General features: G+C 39.4%; 1 protein-coding gene across 1 annotated transcript in view; it reads right to left on the bottom strand.

Annotated features, from left to right (window-relative positions):
- Positions 1-1,926: 1,926 nt before the first annotated feature.
- The window catches only part of camkmt (calmodulin-lysine N-methyltransferase), a 92,787-nt gene continuing 73,667 nt past the window's right edge, over positions 1,927-21,046 (bottom strand). The window contains exons 9-11 of the mRNA XM_044046220.1: positions 14,444-14,507; positions 12,205-12,336; positions 1,927-4,696 (exon numbers count right to left, since the gene is read on the bottom strand). Coding sequence (XP_043902155.1) covers positions 4,598-4,696; positions 12,205-12,336; positions 14,444-14,507 — 295 coding nt within the window. The 3' untranslated portion in view covers positions 1,927-4,597. The remainder of the gene's footprint in view (positions 4,697-12,204; positions 12,337-14,443; positions 14,508-21,046) is intronic.

Here is a 21,046-nt window from a genome sequence, read left to right on the forward strand (position 1 = left end):
GGCAACTAACGCCACTTCTGTTGCCAGTGGTTGTTCAGCCCTGAGGTGTTATTTTCACATCAGTGACATGACGGAAACAAATAACCCAGTGATAGCACTCAGTGATAACGATATAGTGGTTACTATTTTACATCTTCTTCTTCTTCCATCTCTTTTTAAATCAATCATTTAGATCAGTGGTTCTCAAACTTTTTATACCTAGTACCACTTGAGAAAATGTTGAGCTCAATATTTACCATTATCACCAATGTTAAAATACGGTGGTCTAAAGAGGCCGAGCAGGAGGCAGATTTAATCCCAATATGATCATTTGCTCTGTCATCATCCTCCTCTTCCGCATATACACTTCACACACTGGTATAGTGAAATTAGGTTTAGATGTAGCGAGAACACTGGTGGTACACTTACCACAGTTTGAGAACCATGGATTTCGATGATGCGATTGATGAAATAAATGATACTGAGAGCTGTACCTAGACTTGATAGTAAGAATCACTACAAAAATGGATGCTGATCATGGCATTGGACCAAAAATTACACATCTCTGGCAAAGGAATAGCAGACAAAGAAGAAGAAACTAGCGTATTCACCTGAAGTCTTATGTTTGGACATTGCAGAGTCATTTGATCCAGGAGTGAATACACATTAAACACATTCCCTCTGGTGAGCAGAGTGGGGTTTAACTTAAACCCTTATAACCATGCATTTGATACAACAACCCCTTTCCCCCCTGCTGTTAAACGTGCAATGACACCTGCTCTATGTGCTATCGACCACCGTTTCACCTCGGAAACTGAACTGTGAATAAATAAGAAAAGCAAACAGAGAGAACATCAGTAAACACAGTTAAGCTGTGACTTACAGGAGCGCTGGTTTCCATTGGATACTGTGCTTTGAGTAACTCATTTAATGGAGGGTGCTAAATCAAATCAAACCAAATCCATGTTAACAATTTTGTCATCCTTCATCATCCTCCCCTCACTTCTTTCTTGCCCTTGCTCTCTTTCCTTTCCTCCCTCCTCCCTCTGCTCGCCTTTCTTCCCCTTTCCTCCTTTCCTTCCCTCTCCATCTTGACACAGTGCACTGAGCCTAATCGTGGATAATTGGGTGGGAGGGGCAGTGGGCTGGCCCTGCCTTTGTGTGCAAAGGGCAAGTGGTCAAGTTAATGGGGCCCTTGTGTCGAGCTGGGAACACTCTGTCTCTTTTTCTCTGTTCGATCACTCACTCACCAGTCAATCTCAGTCTCTCAGTCAGCTTTCTCTTTTCTTTCATGGATGAAGCTTTTCCCCGCTGTTTCGATCTAGTTTCACCTCATTTCCAGCTGTCTCACTTCGCCTTTCCTTCCAGACATTCAGTCAGTGTCCCATTTTCATTTCTCTTCCTCCTCTGTCTTCCTTTCTTTTGCACCCCCTCTTTCTCTCTCTCCTCTCTCTACAGCTGTTTCTATCCGTGTTGTAGAGGAGAGAACGGACCTTTTTAAAATATGAAAAGACAGATCAGGAGGCCTCCCTGGTCCCTCCCTCGTTCTGACTGATAAACAGAAGAGTGAGCCTGCAGGATTAGCTGCCGTGTACTGCCTCTTTTCTCCCAGTGGAGGAGTGGACTGTTGACTGGTCTTGATATGTGTGTGTGAGCACTAAAGTGTGTGTATCTGTGTGTGTTACCATGTCTGGCACCAGCTTAGCCTGCGGGAGGCCATTGTGTTTGAAAGACAGGCTGTAGTCGATCCAGGCCTCAAGGAAACTTTATTAAATCTGTGAGCATTTAACACTGGATTTTTAATTCTGTAACAGAATTAAAATGTGTAATGCACCTTTATTGGAGAAAAAAATATATTACAGAAAATCATCAAGGTGATCATAAATTAACTGAAACCATGACGTAGGGGTTTTATTTATTTATTTAAAAAAAGTGCAGAGTCCAAAATTTCTTTAAGAAAAAAGTTTTTATTCTTATTCATCCACAAAAAATATAGACTGCCAGGTACAACCCAGTGATTACTGTGAAGCAGGGGGAATTTGATTCACTAAGTGGAGAAACTCATGATATGAGGCCACATCCACACATGAACTGACATTTCTCTTAAGCACAGTAGCAACTATAATCCATAAAAAAAGCTTATTAATGCTACTGCATTTGACCATGCACAGAACCCTTAAGCCCTCTTGAACATGCCCAGAATCCCTGCACAGTAAAATGGAACAAGTTCAGTTGGAGGTTGAGGTTTTGTGATTTACTGTGGAAAGAAAATGAGATTCACTTTCAAATAGAGCAGGATTTGTATGGACATGGCCAGCATATGATCAAAGATCTCAATGAGCTGTGTTACAGGAGGAAAAAGCAGAGACATGTGACTGTGCAGTGTGGTCCCACACACACCCCCTCCCCACCTTGCATATCAACATTTGGAAAATCCAGAGTCAAATATTTGAATTTGTTGTTTTGGCTAAATGTCCACCAAGCTGCAGCGTGAGCCCAAATCGTTAAAGGATTTGTTGTTCTGCTGTGTTTTCATGGAGAGGATGTTGTGACACTACGAGGGAAAAACCATTATCTTATCCAAATCCAAACTAAGTGCTTTTTGTGCCAAAAAAAAGACCAAACAAACAAAAAACTTAACCACAGATTAATGACAGAGTTGTTTTTCACTCATAATCATGTTGAAATAGGTGCATAAAATTGTTTTTCAGTCACATTTCTTTAAAACACCAAAAGTGCCACAACTCTTTACAACGATATCCAGGTTTGTACATGTAAATAGCAACAATAAATTGTTGGTTCAAAGACGTGAGCTTGCACTTATCTATGGTTTGCAGAAATGTACAATTGCAACATTTGATCCTGGCGACTGGAGCATCTCTGTTTGATGTTCGCTCAGAGCAGTTCACAGCTGCAACAAAGCTCTCCTCTGTGATTCTCTGTTTTCTACACCAACTGTTAAATTCCATATAACAAATACATCAACATGACCCGGCAGCGGCCTTTTGTCTATTTGCTAATGTCACAGTGAAGGAGTGGTGCAATATTATCACAACTATAGAAGTGCGTGTGAAAACGGAACATCACAACAAGCTTGTGGTTGCACCAGGTGAGGATTTGGCCAGATGTTGCAGATGTCAGCACACAGTGACAGTTACCGATGCCAGCGCCGCATCACAATTAGTGGTGGCGATGTCACGATTGAGTCGCTGCTCAGAGTCACAGTTAGGATGGTGTTCATAAAGTATGATAGCGCACAGATAAAGGTACAAAAGAAATAGACTGCTAAATGTAAATGTAGTTCAAGTCTACTAAGCATTGAGACGACTGATAATGTTAATTTACTGCAACCAAAGGAAATACTTGTGTGAAATGTCTGCAGGTGGATTACTGTATATCCCAACATGAGAAGTGTAAACAGCAGCCATTGGGAGATTACTGCATAGCTTCTTGGCTCCAGTGTACAGCAACGATCACAGTGAAATATGTAAACATGTTACTAGTAATAGGTACAACTTCAGCCTTCACTGACCAACTGCCACCTTAATACTACAAAGACAAAACGGCTGAATGTAAGGGGTAAAGACCAGAGTCGAGACTGGACTTTTAATGACTATGGTTGCACATCATTTGTCAGTTTGACGCTGACATATTTTAACAGCCGTTTTTTCTTGGTTTGGAGCATTTAATATCACTGTGGTAACATATACTCTGGAGCTGCACTTCAGTTACTGTATGCTTCTATTTGTGTATTTTGGCAAAAACGACAACTGTAACAGGTGATATGAGCAGAACATAAATCTAATACAGAATACTTCTACATCTTCCTGTCATCTGTCAGTGCATTACTTAGTGATTTAAATATATTCATTTAAGTCAATGACTCAGCCCCATCCATGGACCTGGTCATGTGTGAACAATGAGTAACAGAGTGAGAGGAAAGGAAACTTGGCTGTGTGCAGTGATACAGTTATTTGTTTAATCTATTCCACAGTACTGGGGTCAAGTTTCAATAAAACTAAGTCGTAGCAGTCTCCACAACTGATGTGGGTGTGTTCTCTGTCACACACTACGCAACCTGAAGGCGGAGTTAGACTTGCAGCCTTTAGTAGTAAACGTTTTAATAATAATCTGTACATTAGTGGAGCTGGTGGTGATGCGGGTAAAATTAGAGGCAGAATAAGTGTTGGATTTACAGCTCAAACAAAGATTCCAACACCAACATAGCCCTGTAAAATGAAATTGAATTAAAATGTGATCTGTATTTAAGAAGAGTTTCAGCATCATATGGCAGACGATCAAAACAAACTTGGTAGTTTACACTCTTTTTTTGCAGTAAATGTATCCCCACTGCTTTTGGAAATGAGTTTGTTCCCAACAGCACTTCAAACTACAAAACAAACACACTGTGGTCAATGTAAATATAAAAATGCGTCAAACTTGAGCACAACTTGAGTTCTGCCACCTCACCAACGTAAACGCAACCCTCTTTGAATACTGCTCTTTTAGTGCAATTTGATTAGATTGTTGAAATGACTTGTGTTGCATCATTCCTTTTCAAACGTACAAAGGCATGTAGCATGGTAGTGTGTCAAGTTGAGGGCTCACTTCTTTTGTTTTACTGAGAGTGGCTGACAGGTTGTGGTCCTTTGGTCAGGGTGATGAGGAGAGGATAGTGGATGTCCTCATCGTAAGCTTCTTTTCCCTCTCTCTGCATCTGAAATGCACACAACATTAACTACAAAGAATACTAACACTTTATGCAACAATTATCTTGGAGTCATTTACAATATTTTTAATGTATTTCGTATGAAAATACATTTGAGATGATCAACAGAAACATTAGATGGAGGTAGTTGTTAAAAAAGTCTCAAATTCTACTAATCTGGCGTCTCTTTAACCTGGAATGGCTGTGCAGTGCAAGCAAAAAGAACCAGTGACTTTATTCTGCACATGACTAGAACTCTTAATCTGAATGTTTTAATGAGTTTGTTGATTGGTGATGTGGTTTGTAAATTTCATTTGTATTCAATTTTTATTTCTTAATGATTTATTAGGTAACAAGACTTAACTAGCTTAGTCTATGTCAACAAAATGTGTGTGTTGAGACTAATATTTTTTTATTGGTGAGCCAATTATTTCATTTATTTAACAAAATATTTTAGTTTGATGATGTAAAAAAAATGAAGGACAGTAGCAAATTCTGACATTTGAGGAACTATAAGAAAATAATTAGTCAGTTGTATGTGCACATGTGATTATGAATCATCAAAGCTGTTGAAGTTAAGTCAGTGAAACGACGCCGTGCGCGCACACACACACACACACACACACACAGACTTTCTCACATGAGCAGACTCACTAAAGTCACTTTCATAAGTCTCTGATAATTTGGCGAGATGCTGAGCGAGCTGATTAGTGGGTGCATGCCCAAACTGCCAAGTCTGCTTAAAAGGGCACGGAGCGGGCACAACATGGACACCTCACAATGCTGAGTGTGTGTGCTTTCTCGCGTGGGCATCTTTGTGAGGACCAAAAAAAAATTATTTATGCAGTGAGGACAATTTGGGAAAATTGAGGACATTTTGAATTGAGAAAAAAAAAAAAAGAACCACAAAATAAAAATACACAAACTGCAAATAAAATCGATTTAATCGTTCAAAATGATGATCACTTTTTGTTTGCAATGATTGGAATTTCCTTTGCTCCGACTCTTTTGCGTTTGTTCTCCAAACTTGTGCTCCCTGGGTTTTTGTTAGCAATTGTGACCATGGGCGGGGCTAAGGAGGCTGCCTGCTGATTGGCTACTGAGTTTTGGAGCAACAGCTCAATGGACCTGAAGTATACACCGGTCTTGAGTCACTGTCCGTCTGGAACTCGATCCCCAAGTTTTCCCCGCCGAAATCTGACAAGGTACTTGAAATAATTGTAAAGGTAATAACTGTAATAATTAAAATAATAAAGTATCTAAGATTTGTCAGATTGTCTTTGACATATTACAAAGAGATGGACAATGACTAATTCCATATGAAATAAGTTGTGTGGACCACAGTCTTTGTGAGGACATTTTGACTGGTCCACACAACTTGGCTCGGGAATGCATTATGTCTATGACTGTCCACACAAAGAATGCAAAACCAGCATATGTGTGTGTGTGTTGTGAGAAAGCATAGTGCACAACTGTGTGAAAAGGTTTCTCACAACAGAAACTCCGGCTGACCCTAAATTCACTCCCTAAGTGCTGCGCCACAATCTCCCATCCAACCTAAATCTACCAATATCACAAGCTCATTTGCAGACTCTGGGCTGTTTTCCCAACAGATTAGGTGATTTGCTCGCACTCATGTCACGGTGAGTTTAAAGTTGTTCCTGTTTGCAAACCAATAAAATGAAGAATGAATGATATATCTGCGTTTAAGTGTCATCGCTAGTGTAGAGTGCAACTAAAAAAAACCTGGTTAAGATGGATAACAACATCATAGTAGATAGTAGGGAATTTAAAGCTTCATGTCGTTGGGCTGTGATTAGGATAGCATTAGCACTGCATGGGGAAAAAAATATTCTAAGAAACTATTGTGTTGACACAGCTGGAGTACCAAAAAGTCAGTCTTTATTTATAGAGCACATTTTCAAAACAAAAGTGTTTAACTGTGTAATGTAAAGTACAATTCAAACATTTAAAAACACACAGATGAATAACTGTAGGAGATAAAATTAAGCTTTAACCAGCTCATCAAGAATTGTTTTTGTTTTTTTACTTGATTCCTTTTATGCCACACTGCACTGTAATCTCATGAGCATCACACTGTGTTACACAGCAAGACAAAGTAAAAATGTATTCATGTCACAAGAACACAGGTGTAAAACTAGACAGAAATAGTCTTGTCAGTACTTCTCACAATATCACAGCACCCACAGAAAACAGAGGGCTACCTGAGGTTCTGCTTCTCGCTCATGTCTCATTACTCCTAACACGAGTGATCTCCTTCACATCATTGCTCCTAATTCTGCCTTTTTTTAATTTTCTGTCCATCTTTTTTGGAATATAACACTGCACAAGTCTCCCTCTCTCGTTTGGTCCCACCCTTCCTCCCCGTGTACCCTTCATGTGTGTTATCTTCCTGTGGCCATGCCTCCAGGCACCGACCAGTGGTTGAACCTGTGACCCTGAGAGAGAGAGAGAGAGAGAGAGAGAGAGAGAGAGAGAGAGAGAGAGGAGCAGACAGCCCAGGGGGTGGTTGGGCGTGGAGGGGCAGCTGCCTGTGCTAAGCCTGCTATGGGGGCCATGGCCAGCATTCACATTCAAATTCTACCAGGCGGAAGGAGCAAGGAGTGTTAGATGGAGGGATGGAAGGATAGAGAGACGGGGGTGGGGCTTAACGTGGGGAGGGCTGAGAGCTGCAAAGGTGAAAAGTTTAACAAGCAAAGCTGTTCCTCCTGATCGCAGGCTGCCTAATCAGCTTCATGGGTGGCTGGCTAAATCGGCTCTCAACTCGGCCCCTATCCCCCTGCCCCCCACAATCTTTTCTCTTTTTTTTCCCCTTTCCAAGGTGCGAGTCATTTATTTTGTTGCCACTTTCGCCCCATCTTCTTTCTCCCTCACTCATGCTCTCATTTTGCCTCTCCATTTCTCCGCCTCCTGCTTTTTCTCGTTTATTCTTGCCCTGCTTGTGTAGGCCAGAGAGAAAGTGAACAAGGTGGAGGAAGAAAAAAAAAAGGGAAGAGGAGGGGGCTCTGAGACAAGGGAGGGATGAACCGGATGTCTGGGGTCTCTCTGGGCAAGATTAGGAAACGGAGAGTGAGGGATTGGGTGGATGGAGAGAAGAGTGAAGGAAGGGATAGAGGGACAGGCTTGAATAAATACCGAAGTGGGTCGTGATGTAGGAAATGGGGGTGAAGGAGGGAGGCAGAAAGAACTAGATAGGAAAGAGAGTATGAGTGCATGGACACAGTGGGGATACTATTAATGCATGAGAGAGAGAGACGGGGGAACTACACATGTGCACACACACACACACTCTCTCTCTTGCATGTGAGTGTGTGTGTGCATGTGCATGTAAGGAGAAATTAAAATTCATGACTCTCTCTTCACAACCATTTGAGTAACAAGATTAAGATGGTGGGTTAGAAAATAGCGTGGGCATTATCAGACTGCTTGCAGTCCCTCCAGCTGCTTGCCCCTCTATTCCACAACAGTGGGGATAAGAGGATAACGTGCTAGCCCTGCCTGTCCGTCCCAGCACACGCCTTACACACACACACACAGGTCCATGCTGCTATCCTTTTAAGGACTCACATTGACTTCCATTCATTCTGACAGCTTATAACCACAGCCGTATCCCTAACTTGAACAATAACCAGTTAATCCTAACCTTAACCTGAGCCCAATTCAAATTTTAAACAACCAGTTCCTCAATGTTTATGCCAGAAAAGACCCAAAGAGGTAACAAATACAAGAACACACACACACACACACACAGTGCTGCTGCAGGTCTGCCTGCTGTCGGCAGTCCCTCGAGTGTTTGTGTCAGAGAGCAAAACTGTGTGTACGTGTGAAAAAAAAGTCACAAACTGGGGGTGTGGATGTGCTTTTAAAAACAAAACCTCCCTGCAAAGCAAATGTTAAGACTGGCAATTCATTTCAAACAAAATCTAATTTGATGTGTGTCAAAACTGGCACAGCGAGGAATGCCAACATACATAATCACTGCAGCTACTGGGGGTATGTTTAGTTTTTGTTTTTAAATCAGCATCTGTGCCAGATGGAGGAGCTTGTGAGTCACTGAGGGAGCATGAAAAGAAGTGAACTTGGCCAAAATGACACCTGTGAAAACTCAGCCAATTATGTGATATTACTGAATGTCAATGTGGAATCACTGGAGCATGTTGCCAACTTGACAAAGTTTGAGAGATATTTCATTATTGTAATTTCTTTATACATATAAGTGATGGCCTTTTTGTCCTGTGTAAAATCTTTAACATTTGGGTTTTCTTAAAAAACATTACAAATTGGATCAAATTATAATATTTAATGAAGACAAGTTAATGTTTCAGTGTGCAGCTTTTGTTAAATATAAAAATATAGACTAATTAAAGACAGAGGAAGCAACGAAACAGACGTTTTCTTTTTAACATTTTCAACAGAAACTAGCAGTGGCTTTTTTTTTCTTCAAATATATTTATATATGTGGGGTAAAATGGGAAAAAAAATATCTTTGATTGTTTTAAGCCACAGTGAAGGAAAATCTATTGTGCGTGTTCCACTGTCAGGCCTGATATGCATTTGCTTCACCCGCTGAAAGTAAATATAGCTGAAGAAAGCTAATCTGTGGTGTAAATGAGCAGCTGCTGCTCATTGGTGTGCATTTGTGTGTATGATGGCAGTGTATGTTTCGCTGTGATATCATCATGAAGTGTGTGTGTGTGTGTGTGTGTGTGTGTAATGTTGAGCCAATATGCTGTCTGAGTGATGTCTAGTCTGTGTGGGATTGCGATATAGTTTGTTTTCAGCGCGTGCCGCGCGCGCACACACACATAAGCGCACAAACACACACAAGGATTTTGCATTCATAGTAGGGCTGTCAATCGATTAAAAAAGATTAACTAATTAATCATGCAATTTTCTGTAATTCATCGCGATTAATCGCGAAAATAAACCTGAAGCTTATAACATATATTTATTTATATATATATATTTATTTATATATATATATATATATAAACATATATATGTAGAAACACTGGTAGACACTTTGGATAAAAGCATCTGTTAAATGACATGTTGTAATAATAATAATAACAATAATAATAATAATAATAATAATAATATACACTGAAAGAGAGAAAACACAACTCACATAGAGAGAAAGAGGGTGAGAGTGAAACAGCGCATGCACACACACACACACACAGAGGCACATACACACACTTTAGTTTTGTCCAACAAGCCATCCGGTAACTTTTTAAAATGAAACTTTCCGCCTAAAAGTCCGTCCTTATCCAACCAGGATGGCTCGGTTTGCCTGCATGCGTCGCCACCGGAAGTAAACAAACAACGTAAACTGTGTTAATTTCTTTTAACGCGTTAAATTATTTGAATGAATCTCCAAAATTAACGTGTTAACGTTGACTGATCATTCATAGAGCCCCTTATCCTGACCTTAACCATCACAACTAAACACACACAAAAAGAACGAGAGAGAGGTTTGCACAGGTTTTCTCCTTAGGACACTCTCACCAGCGTGTTATCCCTAACCCATAACAAGTTAAGGCCTAACCCTAACCTTAACCTAACCACAATTCAAATCTTACACCTAAACTTAAGCAGTTCTGCCTCAAGAGGTAACAAATAAGAGAACACACATAGATAAATTGTATAAAACACATGCACAGTGGTGGTCCAGTGTTCATCAGAAGATAAGCAGAGGAGACTTAATCACCTTCACTTGTGAGTGGCCACTTCAGCATGTCCTCACATCCACATGCAGCAGCTGACCCCACTGTGTTTGTGTGACAGTGTCTGTTACTGATATGAAAGTGTGAATTTCAAATAGTGACTTGAATGGTCTTACAGTCCCATTGCAAACTGAAGGGAAAAACAAGGACACGATTTCTCTAACACGCATCAATATTAGACTGAATTTATTTCACTGTTAACACACCGGTCATTATGTTGTGAAGTAATTCTCAAGAATAAAAAAAAAAGGTGTGTCAGTTGTCCCAGGGAACCTAGGTCCTGACCATTATTCACTGACTGTATTCTGTAGCCTTGAAATTGAGGCAAAGCTACTCGTTACTTCTCTACTGTTGCTTCCACCTGACACCAAAACCCATTTAAGTGAGAGGGAAACTGAAACAAACATTATCTTGTCCTGGATTCAATGGATTTAGTTATTAAAATAAAAAAAATGCAACTGTTCATTTGGGAGGATCACTTATAAACATAACTGAAAGTGACTGTGACTGGTAAATGTAAAGAGGGATAAATGGCACTTTAACAGGCATTTTAATGGCCAGTCTGCCCAATTGTCCCACCAGTGTAGATGAACATGTGTGCACCAATTTAGCCCACTCCTTACTGTCCTGTTCTTCTGTAGCTGTGTGGGTGTAATGGAGATAACAGCTGGACACCACTTCTTTTAACACTGCCTATGTGTTTCTTGGGCTCTTTTTCCCCACCTGTTTTTTTTTTAGTATCTTCGTTTATCTGCTGTCTTTCTCTCACAGAGGGCTTTTTTTTTGTTAAATATAAAAATGTTTTTGTGTGTCTCACTAAAGCCAAGTACACACTTAATGTCTCATAGAGTTGGAGGATCACTGTGCATCCCACATGACATCGCGTGACGTGATGTCTTATGATGGGGAGTCTTTGCACTGGTTCACTCTAGAGTTCAGGCTACATGAGTGGCTGGCAATGTGGGATTAAACACTACATGATCTTTCACCAGGAGGAGCTACTGACAGATATGTCTCGTCATGAAAACACATGGGGTTACAACATCACATGTGAGATGTGAAATTGGGAATGATGTGCAAACATGTGCTGAAATACAGCTGCAGGGTTTGTGATGCGCCTCGGTGCTCGTGATCACTGGGTTTCAGCAGTGCTGTCGCTGAACTCCCCTCTCCTTATGTTAAATATTGAGATTTTAGACATCCTTGCTAAATGTTGGAGGTTAGCGCACGTTTTCAGGATTTTTAAGTCTTTCTAACTGATCTACATTCTTGTGTCGGACGTCATGCTAGTGACTCTTCTAGTGACAACACTCTGACCAATCAGTGGCCGGCAGTCTGACGACTTCATTTCAGTCATAATAACTAATGAAAAATATCATTAAATATATAAATGGCTTATAGTATGATCCCAATAAACTGACGGAACTGTAGCTTCCTAGCTGGTAGCTAAGCTATTTTACAATAATCTATGGATTATTATCTAAATGCAGGGAATGTCTGTCCGTCGCATAAGAGCAAATTAATCACTAATTTCTGTAGAACTATAAGCATTATCACTTTATTAAAGGTGATTTATTGTAACGCTGTTGAAGACATTTTTATATAGTTATTTGAATCTGGGTATTTTATACAGTTTTTGTTTGGCAGCCAATTTGTTCTTTTTACAGCGATATGGCAAGTCTTCTTTTTAATTTACCCTCTTCCTGTGTCTTATTACAGGAGTCATGCTAACTGAGTGAGTGTCTTTCCATCCTTGAGAACGCTTCTTACCGTTTGGTGAACTTCCCAGACCTGAGCATCATACTGCTGGTGTTGAGAGACGTAGAGTCCGGCTCGCTGAGCCAGTTCACAAAACAGCTTCAGAGTTTCACCTCGACGTGGAGCAAATACCAATGCCATGCCCTTTGTAGAAAATGTAGGGAAGGAAAGTACAACGACATAATTAATATAGGTCACCGTATACAGTATTTAATGGGAAATTTCACCCATAATGCACACATCCACAAAGTATTTGCCCGGTATAAAACAGGTGATAAACCAAAGATATTTGAGCCCTACAAATCCTATCGTGAAAGTGTTTGTGTGCACGTGTGTGTTTGTGTGTGAGACAGAGAGAGCGAGCGAGAGAGAAAAGCAGCGTGTGTGCATATGCATCACAGATGTCCTGCAAATACTAAGAGGATTACCAAGAGGTTCAAAGTTTCTTTGAAATCCCTCAGCTTTCAGTTTTATTTCATGCTGATCATGTTATTATTGTTTTAATTAAATGGAGCAGGGATGCTCAGACAAACACACAAATGAATGAACAAGCTAAACATACACAAACACTGTGAAACCAGCAGGATCATCCTGTTTGACAGATGATTTTTCATCTGTATATCCAGCTGCATTTTTTTTTCTCTCCAGCTACCCCTCCTCTTTGAAATCAGCAAAACCAAACAAACAGACAAAATTCAATCCCAGCACTAATCAGCTGATTAAGGGAGATCCAGTCCATAGCATGGACCACCTTTGTCAGAAACAACAAATTAGTGCAATTAGATGGGAGAAATAATTGTTGCTTTGTTAATTGTTTAATCAGCTTAGTAAATTATTAAATATTTGCCAACGCTTGTTGTGGCAGCGAGTGTTTGATGGCCTCCCCTCAAATCATATTAGCCTCTGAATTATCACCACTGGATTAAAGATATGAGCCTTAACACATAGATATACAACAATGGCCAGATGTCATACCCGTCAGTCACCCACATCAACTCCTGCATTTAACTGCAACTGAGACAGACGCTGCAGGTTTTTACTGCACATGTTCCAAAAGGAATGCGAACTAAAGAGCTATGTTTCACAGCTGGAAAATGACTTCATGTAATAATGTGCCTGTTTTTTGGTGTGTACAAATCTGCTGTGCAGTGCTGGGCTAACCCTAACCTGCTGGGCAGTTTTTTTTTTTATGTAATACAATACTGACCAATGTCCAAAAACCTATACTTCAAAATCATGAAATCATTTGACTCTCAGCAACAGGAGACTTGTTACCGCTACAATCGTAATGTGTAGAGAGAAGTGACTGAGACTGAGCTCTATGAAACTGTTGGAGGCTTCTCCGCTTGTGTTAACTTTGAGAAGTCTTGCTGTTTCAAGGAGCACACTGTGAAATGGCACAAATGTGTCTACAAAAGGAGCTACGTTTTTGCACGTGTCGAGTTCATATGTGGACGCCAAAAAAAGAGAAACAACCATAAACGTTTAGAGCTGGAAGACTGAGAGTAAAGAGTGGATGACATTATACATTCTAGCATACACAATGTACACTTAAAAGCAGCCAAAGAAACATAAAACGTCAATTGTGATACTGAGCAAATGCTATAAATACAGAGTTAACCCAGAAACCTCTTACAAACAAGAGCCATGTTTAGATTCTACATGAGATTTCCAGTTCCATCTATTTTCCTCTTCCATCTCTACTCCAGTGTCCACCTTTTCGAAAACCTTCATCATTGCCGTCTCACTTTTTTCATCCACATTTCTCTCTCATCTATCCCCCCCTTCCTTTGTCCTCCCCTTCTATTCCCTTGAGTGCCAGTTTCATCTTGTTTTCATGAACAGATATGCCTAATACCACTCTGGCCGTGTCCTTAAAATGCACCCGTCTTTTGTCAGATGAATACAAATCTCAACCGTATCTCTTCCTGCCGTTTGCTTTCTCCCTCCCATTTGCTTTGGCTGTCACAGCATGGGGTCTCATCATGAGGCCAAACGGGGGAAGTTGCCCCGGATTTGTGATTAAGAGAAAGCCATGAAAGAGAAAGATGGAGATCAGAGTGATGTATTCAAGTTGCTCATAATAAGCATTAAAGCATTACATGATATTAATCCTGTCAGACTATTAATGTGAATTATGACTGGGAAGAGAATGAGTGAGAATTAGAGGAGGGGGATAAGCATATATATATATATATATATATATATATATACATACAGTAGACACACACAGGCACACACACACACTTACCTTGGGTTGCAGTAATCTCCTCATTGCATCAACCAGGCTGGCTCTGTACTGGTCGAGAAACAAACTGAGAGGGAGATGAAGAAATGTGTTAAAATGCATTCCTTTAATAGCAGCACCAGATAAAGCAGCAAGCTATTTATTTTCTTTTGTTTACAAATAAATCCACTGACAGGAAGAAGGTAAAAACAATTTGCATGAGTAAGATGCTCTTCCTTTTTGTTTGCATCAGTTGCACCTCAGCCTGTTGTTGAGGAACGGAAAGGAATGCAGAATATCACAAAGCACGGCATGCGGAGATACAATAACCTAATAGAAAACACACACACACACACACACGTAGGTATGTGCCAATACACTTTTACTGAGATACTTTAAAGCACCACAGAACAAATTGCATTTGTGCAATTCATGACTCTGCAGTTACCATGAAGATAGGAACAAAAAAACACACATTTGCACATTGTAAAATAATATAATATGTGCATAAATTAAAAACAAAGCTTACTGTTTTTGCAACATTTAAGTGAGATTTTTTCTACACTAGATTTGATTTGCTTTAGCGGCAGAGCTTGTTTTACTACAATCACAACATCACTACAAAAAAGTAAGTATATATTTATTATATTGTCATCCCAACATTCAGTTTTTAAAACTTTTACATAACTGTGACAGTTTATGGATGGATGATTTGTGAAACCACATGTGTGTAAATTCACAATGACATATTTCAATTCATTATGGACATAGGTGTGTGTGTGTGTACCTATTTTTCACAGATGAGAGTGGAGTCATTTGTCTAAAATGCAACAATACAGTGCAGATTTGATATAATCCCACACATCCGTCCAAGTGGCCAGTGACGTGGCGATCTGGATGCCAGTTTCCACTCACTGCTTCCAACCTTCACTTATTCAAAATCCTCTCATTTCAGTATCTCCTTCCTGTGCCCGTAGCTACATGAATGTGTGTGTGTTCAGATTATATAAAGGCATATATAATAATTATATATTTAAAAAAGAAAGAAAAAAAAGAAAAAGATACCACAAAGGAGAGGACCTTACTGAAAACAGGATGTGATGTGTGTAGGTAAGCGTTAAGTTTATTGTGATTTCTGGGGTTAGACAGAGGTGCAGAGTTTATTTGACTTGAAAGGTGAGAGGTTTGTGTTTGGTTTATTTTGCCACAGACACCAGTTCACAGGAAAAGTAAGTGCTAATTACAACAAGGAAGTGAGCTAGTTGGGTGGAGGTATCAGTAGAAATACACATACACACCCAAAGACCCATATATACACACACACACTGAGGGCAGAGGAAGGACAGAGTGTCATTAAGAGGGCGACTGCCAAAGTCACAGCCAAGATGAAACATTTTCCCTGCAGCTGTTAACAACAACTTAAATTCTGTCGCTGATAATACAGACATTATGTGATGTAACAAAAGTATAGCTTAAGTTTAAGCTAAAGGCTATATACAGCCTTTCTTTAGAAAAGACAATATTTGCAATAAAAAATTTGCATCGAGACCTAAGGCCAATTCCAGCCATCATATTACAGGGTGTGATACATTAAGCTTTCAGCACGATTTACAGACAGAAAAACACAGAGATTTAGAGATTTACATCAAAAAGTCATATAATGTGATATCTGTGCTCAGTAATTGTGACCTGTGAAGGACGCTATAAAAACTGACTGGAAAAGGTCTCCTACCCATGATATAGAAGATACAAGAGACTTATCCCCTTTAGGAATGTTTTCCTTCACAGTCTGGCTGAGGTTTGCCGTTGTATAATGTCAGGCCGACATTTATGGACTCTCAAATTGAGTGACCCTCCCATTTAAGGTCACCTCTAATGCCCCCAGACTGTCAGAGGCCTATTGTCTCCTGTTGCCCCCTCCCACCCAGTACAGCCCAGTGAAACTGCCTGGAAGTCAAAGGGCACAATATGGGTGTGTGTGTGTGTGTAGGTATGTTTGAGAGGGAGAGAGAGGAAGAGAGTGCTGCTGCTATATTTGTCTGCTCGCATACATATGCCAAAATACAGGATGTTGTCAAAGCATGAGACATTGGAAACACATGACATCATCAACTAAGCCTCCGTTTCAAGAGGAAATGACATTGTATGTACTAAGCCAAAGAAAATATGCAGATATAGTATCATTAATTTAGTGAAAACAGTATTTTGTATTTTGTAATCAGCATTTTCAGCCAAGGAAGCACACATTGACGTAAGACTTCTTTCCTCATCACACAAACCTGCAGAACTTCTTGAAAGGAAGACTCTAGGTCCATATTCCCACCATTCGCTTACGTCTCACCACCTCACTTTACTCGTGTAGCTGTTGTGCTTTCTCTTTCACGTTACTAGAGTCACGCGGAGCTGGGTTACGGTTAATCAGCATTTTGCAAACTCATTAGACAATGGCTTGAATGTAGCCGACATTTCTTCATATTGAAAATGAACGCACTACAGATTTATGAGTGGAACCCACGCCACACAAGCTTTGATGAATTATGTTCAGAATGTTCCATTTCAGACTAAAACAGCAACACAACCCTGTACAAAAACAAAGCCACTGATCTTGACCTTTTTTAAAAAAAAAAGACAGTTACCAGAACTGTCAGTCACTTGTTTCACCCAATGAAGGAAAATAAATAAGTGTTGCTCAAATCACACTCTGGCAGAGAGTGCTTCCATCATTCGCTCTGATTTAGTGGGGAAAAGGCTGAACACCTTGAGAGTTTTAAGTTCTTTTTGTTTGTTTGTTTGTTTGGTTGTTTACATCTATCAGTCTAATCCAATGTCAATTAACATACCATTCAGATCTGCTATCAGCTCTTTGTTTGCCTAAAATGCAGAAACATAAACCCTCTGAATACTTGTCAGTTTTCAGCACAAAGGCTGTGGTGCACCATAAATGACACCTGAGCACCAGAAGTTAAAACATGTCAAACAAATATTTCTAATTGACATAGTTGAGCCACAATAATATGAAAGGATTTGCATACTTTTAGAAACTGTCTCATTCAATAATTTGAACCTTGCATTTGACTCAGTTGCAATAAAGACAAAATGGTCTATAGACCTTCAAAAAATATGAAAGCAATTTTAATGCGGAGTAATTCTGAATGTAGCAAAAGCATTTCAATAGGCAAACTGGGGGAAAGGGACTGCTATTCTGACATCAATGATATGATTAAGATGGAGAAAACAAACAAACAAAAGAGAAGAAAAGGATTTTCAGTGGATGGTTGAATGGTTATTAAATTGATCATCCTTCTTTCATTACTCTAAACTTTGTTTAATGAAAGGTAGCTCATAACATCAAGCTCATAAATGGAAAGTACAATGTAAGTAAAGTACAATACAATAGCAGTGTACCTTAGTGTATGATAAAGTCTATATTGATCCATTACAAACTAAACATTCTGGCTACTGTACATACAGTGTGAGCATATTTATTCTTTAAGCGCTACTAGCTGCCATTACATATTTCTGAGCTTCCTTGCAGGTTGGTTTTTTGTGTCAAATATCTAATTGAGTTTTTAACAAAAGTTGTGTTTGTGTTTTATGAATGTCTGTCTTTTTATGTAGTGTAATGTATCCACAGTTCCTGATCTAATCCAATTCTGCAGCTTCAGCTATACACATACAACAGGTGTATGTGCATTAAAAGTGCATGTGTGAATGTACAAAATACAAAAATATGCTTGCACACAGATGTAGTTCAAAAACAATGCACACAAGGGTATTAACACGTTTGCACAGCATTCGATGTCCTAGCCCCTTACCTTTACCATCACAACTAGATGCCTAACCCTAAAACCCTAAAAATGTGAGGACCAGCCATACTGTCCTCACTTTCCCAAAATGCTCATTTCGTAAGGTTTTTTTTTTTTTTTTGGTCCTCACAAAGCAACAAATACAATGTTGAAATTAAATTCCGCCTCATTAGGACCAGGCTTTGGCCCCCATGAGGACTATTGCTCCTGACAAGGACAGTGGTTGTACCAGAAACGATCCTAAAGAGGCAACAACAACAAGAACACACACACAAACACGCAAACCAAACAAGGCTTTATCTCAGGAAACACACATGGAGCGTTTTTGGGAAAAGCACACAAGCCAACTCCCTAGCCAAGGATTCTCTGCCATCCAGATGCCCACTGCAGGAATCCATCCCTCTCTCACACAAACATAAACACACGCAAGCATGCACGCACACTCCTGCACGCCTGTCTGTCTTTCTCTCTGTCATATATTTAATATATATCTGTCCAATATATCGCCTGTTACTGATAATAGCTTTGAGAAACTGATAAATACAAAGATCTCTTAATTTAACAAGATGATGACAATGCTTATAATACTAATACAACCTCTCCTACTACTATCACTATTATTGATTATTGATCATTTAACAATTTTCCCTACCAATTGTACAAGTTGCTTTTAAAATTACATCTAGCATACAGTATAATAAAAAATGTTAATAAAACAAACTCTAACACTGGTTTATATTAAAAAAAAGCTGCTTGCAGAGACGACCTATGAGGTCATTTTTTCAACTAGTCTTTTTCAACTACTTTCAGCAGTGGGATATTGAACTACTTTTCTGGAAAAATTACAATTATTATTATAGAGATAGAGAGAAGGAATTGTTATAGTTACCTGTAGCCATATCTATGTTATAAATGCAATGAGACAACTGAGAACACAGGATATACAGGAAATATACCATGCCGAATAACCAATCAGATTGCTGGATCCGAGTGATTTAATTATTGAAATTCAATCACATTAGAAGTGCCATATACATACTTTAACAACACTTAAGTCTCATCTCTAACGGCAAAATCCACTCCAGTACCTGACAATTATTGTGTTGCATTGATACCCTTCTTGAAAAAATAGGCAGGATGTTCAAAGAATGTCGAGCATAATGGATGACTGACATGCCATGTTTCACCAAACTCTTCTTCCAGCCTTGCTCCCCTCCTCTCATTCACCCTTCTCTCCTCTCAGCAGTGGTTCCATTGCTCCTGGTAGGAGCTATAATTAATCGGAGTGGAAGCTGTGTTGTTGACCTTTTCGCAGGTGATCATCACAATGATGTACTCGTTAATCGGTTAGCCATCACTCTTCAACCAACACCACTGCAATTATCGCACAATCACTCGCTTGCTTGCTTGCTCACTCACTCACATACACACACACACACATAAAAAAAAGACGGAACCACACAGAAATAAAAACATCGTGGTGCACACACAAACACACAGAACCGTGGTGTAAGTATGCATCACTGCTGAAAGAAATGGGAAATCTAAAGAAGCATAATATCAAACATTCACACACAATTTACTTTGCTTCCATCATACACATGTGCATACACACTAGTCCACTGAAAAATATCCTCTATTAGCTGCTCACTCTCTCTCTCTGGGAGCCGTACCTGACTATTACCTGTAATGACAATGACATTACAATAATGATAACGGCATTTGCTAATGCTGCACTTACCACATGTGCACTCACTCGGGCAGATAGATACACAAATACCGTACACAAGCATATTTTGTTCAGCAGTTGAGAGGCTGGAAAATAGTCAAGTACTTTTGCTTTAACCAACAGCATGTCCATCTTTTCATCAAGTGCGAGTGTTTGTACAGTATGTGCACGCGTGGATGTGAGTGTAGAGGTGGTGGAGGGTAAATGGGCAAAAGTGCTTTTTACTTACATTGACAAAAAAATGAAACTGGCTTTAAGGAATATAATGGTTCCTATGACTAAAAAAGTAGGAAAAGACCAGGCTTGTCCTTCAGTCCTAAGACAATATCCTCAGCCTCTTAGACTTAGAATTTAATCATGAAGAATATCTTAAATATCTTAAACACCTTTATCTCTAAAGTAAAACGTGTGAGTGAGAGTGCAGTACAAAAGTATTTCTTAGTTTAATTGTATACGCAGTTTATACCAGGAGTCTCAAACTCAAAGGACCTGAGGGCCACTGAGCATCTAGTCTGGTCAGATGGGGACCGGTCACTGACAAGCTTAAAATTATATCAGGATATTCCATCATAATAACGCAATAACAATATTTCTGACGATAGTTTATAGCATTTCAAAATAAGAGTCTTTGTATTGATATGGAACGATATTATTATTCACATTAAAAATGTATTTATGTCGAAAAACTCCCCTCTTAATTTCATTTCACTATAACAGTGTCCGAAGAATATGTGAGGAAGAGGGTGATGATGAGAAAGCAAATTATCATATTGGGATTAAATCTGCCTCCTGTGAAAAGTCTGTCGCTGAAATTTTTACACCACTGTGTTTCAACGTTTGTGATAATGGTGTTTCTTCAAGAGCTCAGTATTTTTCTCAGGTGGTACCTGGTATAAAAACTTTGAGAGCCACTGCTCTGGTAAATCTGACCCCCTAACCTTCAAGTTGAATGATTCTACAAAGAATCCTTTTATCATCATCATCATCGAACAAAATCCCCACATCTTTAAATGATGACAATTTATATAAACATCTTACGTTATATGATATTCTTGTTTATGTTAAATAATAAAAGCTGGGAATTTCACATAA

Source organism: Solea senegalensis, linkage group LG15, assembly GCF_019176455.1.
Source record: "Solea senegalensis isolate Sse05_10M linkage group LG15, IFAPA_SoseM_1, whole genome shotgun sequence".
NCBI classification, from domain to species: Eukaryota; Metazoa; Chordata; class Actinopteri; order Pleuronectiformes; family Soleidae; genus Solea; species Solea senegalensis.